Below are 11,293 nucleotides of genomic sequence, written 5' to 3'. Positions count from 1 at the left end.
TTTTTTCACGCAAAAAATGTTTTTTCCCGAAGAAAAAATCTGGTCCAAAAGTTAAGGAAGACAGATGGAAAACCGAAACGTCGAAAACCCGAAAAAAAAAACCCTTTAAACAGCCAAAAACGCGTGCGAAAAAATAAAAAACAAAATTCCAAGAAAGCATCCAGAGCACGACACAGGTGACTGAGAGCGCGCCAAGTGACGTCGATCATTGTGAGGCTTCCAAAGAAGCGCTCGTTAACTAGTTGCTCCCGCCGATCACGCGCCGACCCGTTCAGCCATTTGCAGCCCAAACGAAGGGTCGAAATGCAGCCCATACTCCTGCAAACGTGTAAGATGGACCCGGAGCCCATCGGGCATCGGCCTACCGAAACCACAAAAAATCGCGCAAAAATCCCGACTCTTCTCCGGCTCCGCGCGGCACGGCCATTTTCCTCCGCCTCCACCCGACCCGAACTCCGACCGAACCGGCCACAAACCCAACCCAAAAAATATCCATCACGCCGGCGCAGCGGCGCGCCCCTCCTCCCCCACGGTGAAGCCCCTACCTAGCCGCCCCCTCCGCCTCCGCCTCCGCCCCCTCCGCCTCATGTTCGCCTCCGCTCCCGCGGGTTCGCTCCACCTCTCCCACCCGGCGTTCGGCGCCAGGCGCCCAAGGCTCGCGCGCTGCAGGTCGTCCCTGTCGTCGTCGGGCGCGGCGCCCCCGCCGGCCAACGCGAACCACCTTATCCAGACGCTCTGCGCCAGCGGCCGCCTCTCCCGCGCCGCGGCGCTCCTCCAGGGCCTCCCCGCGCCCACGCAGCGCACCTACGAGTCGCTCCTCCAGGCCGCCGCCCGGGCCGGGGACGCCGCGCTCGCCGCGGCCGTCCACCGCCGGCTCGAGGCCGACCCGGTCTTCCGCTCCGACCCGTTCCTCTCCACCCGCCTCATCGACGCATACGCCGCGCTCGGCGCGCTCCCGGCCGCGCGCCAGGTGTTCGACGAGGCGCCCGACAAGAACATCTTCGTGTGGAACGCGCTGCTCAAGGCCCTCACGCTCGCCGACCATGGCGACGAGGCGCTCGCGCGCTTGGCCGACATGGGGCGGTTCGGCGTTCCCGTCGACAGCTACAGCTACACGCACGGGCTCAAGGCGTGCATCGCTGTGTCGGCGTCGCACGCACCTGCCTCCGCCCGTGTACGCGAGGTACACGCACATGCCATCCACCGTGGCTACGCATTGCACATGCATGTCGCCACTACTCTTATTGACTGCTATGCAAAGCTTGGGATCGTCGGCTATGCTGAGAATGTGTTTGCTGCAATGCCAGAGAGGAACGTTGTTTCCTGGAGTGCCATGATTGCGTGCTATGCCAAGAATGAGAGACCTGCTGATGCCATTGAGCTGTTCAAGGATATGCTGGCTTCTGATGCAGACCTGGTGCCTAACTCGATCACAATAGTAAGCGTCTTGAATGCATGCGCAGGAGTAAACGCGCTTGGTCATGGCAAACTATTGCATGCATATATTCTTCGGAGGGGCTTCGACTCACTTGTTTCTGTACTGAACGCATTGATGGCAATGTACATGAGATGTGGACGCCTTGAAGTTGGCCGGCATATCTTCAATTGGATAGGACGCCGGAGAGATGTTGTGTCGTGGAATTCACTTATATCAGGATATGGGATGCATGGCTTTGGCCGTGAGGCGCTTCAGGTGTTTGAGGAAATGATTCAAATTGGGTTATCACCGAGTATCATAACATTTATCAGTGTTCTTGGGGCTTGTAGCCATGCCGGACTTGTGGATGAGGGGAAGAAGTTGTTTGAGTCGATGATGGATTATGGTGTCAAACCCCGTGCAGAGCACTATGCTTGCATGGTAGACCTCCTTGGTCGTGCTGGGCAGTTGGATGAAGCAGTGGAGCTCATACAGAGCATGCACATTGAGCCAAGTCCTCAAGTGTGGGGTGCACTGCTTGGAGCTTGCCGTATTCATGGCCATGTGGAGTACGCAGAGATGGCTTGCTCTCGTCTCTTTGATCTTGAACCCAGAAATGCCGGCAACTATGTACTACTTGCTGATATTTATTCTCGAGCTAAACTGCAAGACCAAGTTGCCGTGCTAAAGGAGCTGCTTGAGGAGCATGGGCTGGAGAAGGTGCCGGGGTGCAGCTGGATGGAGGTGAACAAGAAGATACACTCTTTCACATCTGTGGACAACAAGAACCCGCCGGTTGAGCAGCTTCAAGCTCTGATAGGTGAGTTTGTGGCACAGATGAAAAATGAGGGCTATGTCCCTGACACAGATATAGTCATGTATGACATTGAAGAAGAAGAAAAGGAAAGGATCTTGCTTGGCCACAGTGAGAAGCTGGCAGTTGCATTTGGGCTTATCAACACCCGAAGCAGTGAAGTAATCAGGATCACCAAGAACCTGAGGCTATGTGAGGACTGTCATTCAGTCACCAAGTTCATCTCCAAATTCACAGAGCGCGAAATCGTTGTGAAGGATGTGAATCGGTTTCACCGCTTCAGGGTTGGAATTTGTTCGTGTGGCGATTATTGGTGAAGATGCTGCCAAGTCGCTGGTGCTTTTTGATCTTTACTGATCATACCAAAGACGATGAAGTAGGCACTATTGTACAGCCTAACATGATTAGATTAGCAATGATGACCCAGTCTTTCAGGAGGAACAAGAAATTGATTGCCAGTCTTTACATGGAGACCAGTGGGACTTCTGCAAGGCAATTTTGACACGTTTGCAATGGGTCCCCTTTAATGACATTTTTCGTAGTAATGGTGTCCCTGGCACATTATGAATTAGCAAGTTCCTTGTAAAATCCCACCTAATCTTCATAATCAAGACCTGAGATTCGTTTAAGATATATGCAAGCAAATGGTTTATGATCAGAGGTTTATGGTTCTGTGATTTGACGCATAAATGAGTTGTCGTTGCATTCCCTAGGTCATGACAATTTGTTGAGATTGCTGTTTTTATTTGTTTGTTTTGGCAAGACTTATTTATCACGAGTCCTGCCATTTCTGAGATTTCTGATATGGCTTGTTGCATTCTGAGAGTTCGAGACTGCATTTAATTGTTCGTTTTGGCAAGACTTGTCATGACTTCAGGAGTTGATTTGCAAATAGTTCTAACTCACAGAGGCGCGGCTATGTGAAACTATCTGTGTTGGCTGGCTACGGCTGCAAATCTGTCCGTTTCAAGGACAGAGTTCAGCCTAATGCACATAGCCTCAGACACAGTTCGTGACAGTTCACCCGGTGCCAAAGACAGCTCGTGTTAGTTCTGTTCATCCCTGCATCCACTCGTTTGTTTGTAACAAGAGGATTCGAGCAGATGTCTCAGCTTCAAGCTGCGAGGCCAGCGGTTTTACGGCTGCAAATCTGTCCGTTTCAAGGACAGAGTTCAGCCTAATGCACATAGCCTCAGACACAGTTCGTGACAGTTCACCCGGTGCCAAAGACATAGCTCGTGTTAGTTCTGTTCATCCCTGCATCCACTCGTTTGTTTGTAACAAGAGGATTCGAGCAGATGTCTCAGCTTCAAGCTGCGAGGCCAGCGGTTTTACAGCCGATGTCAAGCGCCATTCCAAGAAGACTGTATACCGATACATTCATTTCAGGTGCTCTTTGCCATAGAAAGACAACATGACAACGGATTCGAGAATTCATCAGAAACAGTACAGCTACTTCATATATGTAGCATAGATGTACCGATGCAATTCTACAGTTACAACAGCTAGTGCCATAACTACGACATTGTATGGATAAATCATTGTACACGAATAATCACGGAACTAGATAGCGACATAGTAACAACAATGCTCTCTTGTCTTTCTTCATTCCTCGCACAGAGAGAAGGGGGCTTTGAAGAGGATTATTCTATAAAAATTGCTCTACAGCAGGAATCCTCTACCTGCAAACATAGGAGCTGAAGGTCAGTAAATACTCCACTGAGTAAGCATTCTATCGAAGCGAAGCATCGTAAACCAGGTCTTACCCTCATTGCAAAGGAAGATCCTTGTGGGTGTACACAACTCCCTTGTCACCGTTCACTACTTGTCCACTCCCTCGCAGAATGCTACATAATGAGGAGAGCAAATGCATACATATTAAGTGAAGATACTAATGCTTTAGAACCAGGAAGTATCTTGCGTAAACAGATGGCATGCAGAACTCTTCCTCATATGAAAGTACAGTTCTATTATTTGCTGAAGGATTGCAGAAAAACAACTGGCATAAAAGACCTACCACCGAGTGGTTAAAAGACCGTCGACGCCAACAGGTCCACGGGCATGTATGCGCCCTGTACTTATGCCAACCTATTCAAGACATTTGAAAATGTTCAGAAATACAGTTAAAAAAATGTTCACAAAGATAGAATTGAAAGATGATTGCATCAGAGCCAATTGAATCTTGAGTAACATTTGACAACACATATTAGACCGAAGCGGGTCAAAAGGCAATACCTCTGCACCTAGACCAAAGCGAGTCCCATCACAGAACCTTGTGCTTGCATTATGGAACACAGCAGCACTGTCACAGTTTAGACGAAATGTCATTTCGATAGTTGCAGCATGATCTTATATCAAACAAATCATCAAATAATGCTAACATAACCATAATAAGCAACCACAATAACCGTAGAAATGAAGTTAACTAAATACCTGTCAACTTGTTGTAGAAAAGTATCCGCTGACTTCTTATCAGTTGTGATAATACAATCTGTGTGTGCACTGAAACAGAAATATTTAAGACAATCAAATTTAGTGTAACAGAAGAAAAACACTGAGAGTATGTTTAAATGGAAACCTGCATACCTTCCATAACGATTTATATGGTCAATCGCTGACTGCACATCATCAACAAATTCGAGGGTGCATGCCATTGAGCTATACTCATGATGAAATGAATCTACCTTCGGTACTTTCAATGTGTCATGTGCGACAGGCCCACCATAAATAACAACTCCTGCAATATTACATCACCTTATAAATTAAAAGAATGATCATTGTAAAACAATTACTATAATATAATGATATTATGATCAACTGATCATGCCCATCAAATGTTCATTAGAATCAAGTTCATATTTCAATTCACGGTGTCTAGAACCTCATACAGATTAGTACTTGTGACTAAGTTTGCTAGACTTATTGTTGAAACATAACTACAGAATTGCTTATTATTGTTGACATATTTGACTTCAAGGTACGAGCTGGTACCTTCTTTCGCAAGTTCCATCAATAAATCATCAAGACCCTCTGTCTTGTTCAGATCTTTATGAACAAGCAGTGTTTCCTGCGCAATGATATACATAATACTTAGTCTATTTATGTAGTTATTCATGCCGGAAATAGTGCATCATATATTAAAAAGTATATTTAGTTGAAAGTAGAATCAGTGTTGTGTTACAATGATATATGCAACCTCGAAGAAATATAGTATGATGGAAAATATTAGAAACCATATACAAATATCAAACGCAGAGACGTACCATAGCATTACACGCTGCAGGATAATCAACCTTTGCATCCAATACTATACGTTTTGCCATGTCCATGTCAGCTGATTTATCAATATAAACATGGCAGATACCATCTGCACAAGAATGAAAACAATTTAGTTCGTTATATATTCTAATTTCACAGAAAATGTAACCTACTTGATTTCTGTGATATAATATCCTATTTAAAAAATATGCTGAATTACAAGAATTCAGTGAGGAAAAATTGCTTACCAGCATGACCCAGAACGGGAATCTTGGTTTGTGCTTTGATTTGAGAAACAAGCCTGTTACTGCCTCTTGGAATAACAAGATCAATCACATCGTCAAGCTGCATATTATGCATCCAGTTTAGACATGTTTATGTAATCAACTTCTCACCAATCGAAGAATCAAATGACATGCTCACCTTTAGAAGATCAGCAATTTCATCTTTGCTTTTCACAAGGCCAATAAGCTTTTTACCAACAGCATCTGGAATCACACTGGTTATGACCTAATAAAAAGCGATAAATTGATATGTCAGAAGTGTAATTAAGCTAAATAAAGATTATGCATTACTCCAAACACAATCAGCTAACTGAACGGATCATACCTTATGTAATATTGTGTTTGATCTCATAGCTTCTTTTCCTCCTTTCAGAAGAAGGCCATTTCCACTTCGGATTGCTAGAGCTGCAATCTGTACAATAATATGCTGATAATAAATAACAGTTGATGTTCCAGGTAAGTTTTATAATTTGTACCTCCTGAAATCTTTACCTGGACCAGGGCATCAGGACGAGACTCAAAAATAATTAGAAGAACACCTAATGGGCAGTACATCTTCTCGAAAACTAAATCCTTGGCAACCTACAAAATAAGTCCTTGATTGGTTAAATACATGAGGAAATTATAATTTAAATCTTAGTATGACATAATCATAAAATATCTTCCAAATTTAGAAATGTGGTTTTGTTTTCACCTCTGTTTTTTTCAGTGTATGTGAGATAGGGTCCTCCATGTCCGCAATTGCACGAATCGATTCAGCAAGGCTTGTTATCTACAAGTATATAATGAGAACATATGATATGACCAAACATAATCAAATAGATGAACGGATACTGCTGAGATGAAGAAATATATGTATATATATAACCCACCTTTCCAGCCTTCAGGGTCATCCTAGCAACCAAGGATTTCTCGTAACCTGAATCTTGTGCCGCAGCTAGATCAGCTTCATTCTCGGATATAATTAAATCCACATTTGCATCCAGAGCACCGGCAATATCTAGCAAAATCTTCTTACGCTCCTCCGATGACAAATTCTGTTTGGGTAGCAATATGCAACAGAAAAAAATTAGCAATGGCAGCTCGAAAACCAAAATACCGAGACAGCTCAAACTTTCCATTGATAGCTATTGCTCCATAAGAAATGATGGTATATCTTAGTATGCCTCCAACAGCTGCTTGTTTCTAGAGAAAGAGAAAAAGGTACCTGGAGATGCCGTGAGCAATCTTTTGCAGCAACTGCCATCTCACGGGTTGTCACCTCCTTTGAACAATCCCAGACATTTGCTTCATTATGGAAAAGTGTACCAATTTTCTCTCCTCGCATAATCTTAATAATGCTATCTGTTACAAATCCACTGAATGGATATAGGAACAAAAAGGTTAGAAGGTGGAAATCATTATATTACAGGTTGACTCAAACTCAGTTTTGTACAATAGTACAAGGCTACAGCTGGCAGCTGCAGCTAAAACGCTCCACAAGCTTGACTACATGCTGAAGTGAAAGCATAGGCCTCCCTAAATCTTCAGTGAAGTAATCAAGCACTAAATGTGTCTGGTAGTGTTTTGAAGATGTGAAATTTGATGTACTACTTTAAAATATTTGACCAACCAGGACTAGCCTCTGGTGGCATGTTTTAGGAAGAAAAGCGAGCACCAAGCCTCGAACACGGGTCGGCAGGCTGCGAGCATTTCAGCCTGCTCTAGCTAGCCAACTGGTCGCCGCACAGTTCTCTGGGATACTCAAGGAAATTAAACTAAATATCAACACAAGCGGGTAACAGTAGTGACTCCAGTGGATTATATAAGGACAAATTGCATGCATTAGATCTCTAGTATCCATAAATACTTGCACATTGGTTTACGAAATGCCAAATTATAATAGCGATAGTTTAATATGTAACCATGGATTGCTCAAATATAGTAGCTGGCAGTGTGTCCAACCATAGTGGCTTGCAGTATATTAACCTAATGGGAACATTTAGTAGTTATCATATGGCTAAATCATGCTATAATAACAAGGGAGAAAAGTTGCCTCACCTTGCAATTACAGCAGGTACGCCCTTTGATGCAGCAGTAACAGCAGCTGCCACCTTAGCTTGCATTCCACCTCTTCCCACACGAGACTTCTCCCCAAAATTAATTAGCTTCCCGTGTTTTTCATTAATGTAGGTGTGGATAATCTTTGATTGGGGATCGCTCGGTGGACCACTATAGAGTCCCTCCACATCACTAAGCATGATAAGAAGATCAGCATCCAGTTCTTTCGCCAACAGCGTTGCCAAACTGTCGTTATCCCAGAATATACCGGATGAATCCTACACATGAAGTCAAATGTTATACCCAGTGAACAGGAAATGCTAAAGACGGCCCAGTTGTCATTGCTAGTGGGAATCCATAATGTTGATGCATAGCCATCATTTATTTAAAGCCTGGAGTGATAAACATCGTTCACTAAACTAAAAAGGACACTGCATATTCTGTTACAGCATAATGAAAGATAAACCAGCTGGTGCATCAGCAAGACAGGCAGAGAGCAAAATAACATAGGTTGCTTGTTCTAAAAAATAATAACAGAGGTTGCCTGCAGAAGAAAGGTTAAATGAAGGCCTAAACTATGGACAATTGTCAATTAAGCTCCTACTGCAGAGATCACATTAGAGAAACACAAAACTCTGAAGCTTTGGGTGTGCACGGCAATTGTTCTTAAGAGAAAGCGCACCTCGTATGGCGCTCTCCTCGTACTGATGGCATCGTTCTCGTTAAACACCGGTATCACCTTAAGATCTAACAGGGAGACAACAGTCTCACGAAGCTGGTGCCCAAAACTTGGATCTCGGAAATCACGATCCGTAACAAGAAGCTGAGACGATGTTACATCAAGCTGCAGTAAGGTAAGTTTGGTGTCAGAAACACGTTAACCTCAACAACAACAACAAAAGAAAGAACAACAGTTAGCGGAACCCACTTGGCTAAACAGCGTATCGTAGATAGCCATGAGGCCACTCTGGCCGACGGCAGCGCAGGCCTTCCCGTCGAGGTCCAACTGTGGGTTCTGCAGATCCGCGAAACTACACGCAAGGAGAATTATCAGCACAGATAATGGCGAAATAACCAAAGCTAATGGCCGTCAGCAAACTGCTGTGAGCAAAAACTCTCTGCAACCTGCTGTTGATAAGCTTTCGGTACTTGAGCCTCTGCCTCCCGACGCCAACGGCGCCGGAGGTGACCAGAATCACCTCATACCCCTGGAAATTGAGCTCCTTCACCTGAAACATTTCCACATATTTACCGGTTAGTATCGGTCAATAAAACAATTTACCGGCTAGTACTACTGTATATTAGCACAAGCTCCTTCTGGCACATGACATGTCGGAAAATTCAGTACCTGCTCGCAGAGAGCTCCGAGCCTGCCCATGGCCAGCCGGCCATTCTGCCCGGTGACAACAGCGGTGCCGACCTGGATGCACCAGAAAGTGGTTAGATGGACCCGACGAAGAGAACACCGATTTACTTAGCGACAAAGTAAATTATTCACTTGAATTTTTTTACTTTGCAGCTAATAAACTAAAAGAAATTACGTCGCAATTTAGTTTCAGAGATCCCCTTCATCGTTTTTATCAGCGGGGGTAAATCTAGAACCCAGCACGTGATTTTTATTATTACGCTATAATAACGGGAGGTGCAGCGAATCGAAACAATTTTCGCCGCCTTTGTTGAACAGATACTTTACTGAATCAGCCCGCTGACGTCATCAGATCGGAACCTTTTCGCCCGTGTCAGCCTCGCGCTTTCTCCGATCACCCGTGCCCGCCGCACTCGGGCCAGGATCACGCCGGAGAAGAAAGGGAAAACAAAAGCAGCAGCAGCGAACAGGCCCGATAAAACGGTGGCGACGGCGGCGGCGGCATTAGATTCGTATCGGGAGAGGAGGAGGAGGAGGAAAAGCTCGCCATGCATGCATGGGAGCATATTCGTATCGTATCGCGGCCACCCACCTTGACGACGATGCGCTTGACGTCCCTGACGAAGCCGCGGGTGGAGTCGCTGTTCTCGAGGTCCGCCGCCGCGACGGCGCCTCCGATGCCTCCCCTGCCCATTCTCCGCTTCGCCGGGGAGTGGCGACCCGCGGGCGCTCGCTCGCTCCGGATCGAGACGGGCAAGGAAAAAAAAGAACGGGTGGGCGAGGCGAGGCGAGGCGAGGTCAAGGTGGGTGGAAGTGGCGGAACAGAACCGTGGGATAACAAGTGGAGCTACCGGGCGCCCCCGATTTAAAGGGGAGGCCGAGCGAGCCGCAGCGCCCCGTCGCGTCCCGGCCGAGGAAGGTGGGGCCAGGGCCACACGGGGTACGTGTGCGGCGCGATGGCGGCCACAGGCCCTAGATCGTCTGCGGCGAGGGGAGCCCGTGGCCACCGCCTCGGCCGCCTGTGCGGGGCGCACACGTGTGCGCGCGGCCGGAGGGAGGGGAGGGAGGGAAGGCCGTTGCGCAAAATATCCTGGAGCCGCATTCTGGGCCGAGGAAATATAGGGCGGGGATCGATCGCCAGCTGTTGCCCCGCACCTGGACACAGCAGTGGAAGGGCGTGGTGGACGTTTGCGGGGTAGGCTCTTTTGGGGCTGCCTCCTTCGGTCCATGGTAGGACACTCGTACTGCTAGCTCTAGTATCGGTACGTATGGGGTGGATCGTTATGGTCATTTTTGATGCACCAGCCAATTTGTTTGCATTTACATGTTTCCTTAAAAGAGGTTGCATGCATGCGCATATATGTGCATAGTTTGAGTCCCAAGGAGATGGGAATGTGGTGGAATAGCATGTCGATGGATTCGCGTATATGCCTTGGAACATGGGCACTTAGGTAGTATTTCGTCGAGGCCTCGAGGGAACGGAGTAGAGTGGAATGGAACGGTTTTAGAAGCTATGGAACTTCGGTTCACGGAATGCTCGGCTCACGGAACGTGGTAACGTAGGACGGAAGGAACTCGTTCCATTGAATGGAACATTTGACCAATAGTGGAACCAGCTGATAACTTCGAAGCCGACAAAACAATTGATTCCATGCTTGGTCGATATTCATTTGTGTTTCCTTGATCAAAAGGAATATAGATCTCAATACAAACAAAAATATGTTCACCAAACAAAACACATTTTTATCTTATCCCAATGTTCTAGAACCATTCCACTAGATTTCGGTTGATTCCCCCCAATCAAACACATGTTTAGTGGCGATATATTTTGTGGTTCTTACATATATATGTTTGTTTTTGTCATGTATGACAGATAATCAAACTGCTAGAGTGTGGTCGGCAATACCTTAGTTGAATCATGTAGTCTAGGATGTGGGTGATGAAGATGAATAGTGTTGGTACAAAGGGGTGGATGCACAAACCAGCATGTGAGGATGTGATCACACTAGCTCATATCAATGTGTTATCAGTTTGGTGAAAATGAAATCGAAAAAGGGGAAGACTCTTTACTCTGTAAAAAAAAAGATCTACTAACAAGAATTATATAGTACCAC

General features: G+C 46.0%; 2 protein-coding genes across 2 annotated transcripts; one reads left to right on the top strand and one right to left on the bottom strand.

Annotated features, from left to right (window-relative positions):
- The first annotated feature begins 426 nt into the window (after positions 1-426).
- On the top strand, positions 427-2,866 carry LOC123071411 (pentatricopeptide repeat-containing protein At3g46790, chloroplastic). The gene has a single exon (XM_044494955.1). The coding sequence runs from the start codon at positions 587-589 to the stop codon at positions 2,546-2,548; it is 1,962 nt and encodes a 653-aa protein (XP_044350890.1). The 5' UTR covers positions 427-586; the 3' UTR covers positions 2,549-2,866.
- Positions 2,867-3,664: 798 nt separating this feature from the next.
- LOC123071410 (delta-1-pyrroline-5-carboxylate synthase 2) lies at positions 3,665-10,052 on the bottom strand. Its single transcript, XM_044494954.1, has 21 exons — positions 9,772-10,052; positions 9,162-9,233; positions 8,939-9,042; positions 8,742-8,844; positions 8,496-8,657; positions 7,814-8,091; positions 6,981-7,131; positions 6,646-6,810; positions 6,468-6,545; positions 6,266-6,355; positions 6,099-6,185; positions 5,913-5,999; positions 5,738-5,834; positions 5,495-5,598; positions 5,223-5,298; positions 4,818-4,968; positions 4,665-4,733; positions 4,467-4,533; positions 4,249-4,319; positions 3,998-4,078; positions 3,665-3,913 (listed from the first exon to the last, which is right to left on the bottom strand). Exons 1-20 carry the CDS (start codon positions 9,871-9,873, stop codon positions 4,000-4,002), a joined length of 2,193 nt encoding a protein of 730 aa, XP_044350889.1. The 5' UTR covers positions 9,874-10,052; the 3' UTR covers positions 3,665-3,913; positions 3,998-3,999.
- Between the last annotated feature and the right edge of the window lie 1,241 nt (positions 10,053-11,293).

This window comes from Triticum aestivum, chromosome 3B, assembly GCF_018294505.1.
Source record: "Triticum aestivum cultivar Chinese Spring chromosome 3B, IWGSC CS RefSeq v2.1, whole genome shotgun sequence".
NCBI lineage: Eukaryota > Viridiplantae > Streptophyta > Magnoliopsida > Poales > Poaceae > Triticum > Triticum aestivum.
Note: the sequence above shows the minus strand (reverse complement) of the source record. Positions and strands in the feature narration are given on the sequence as shown.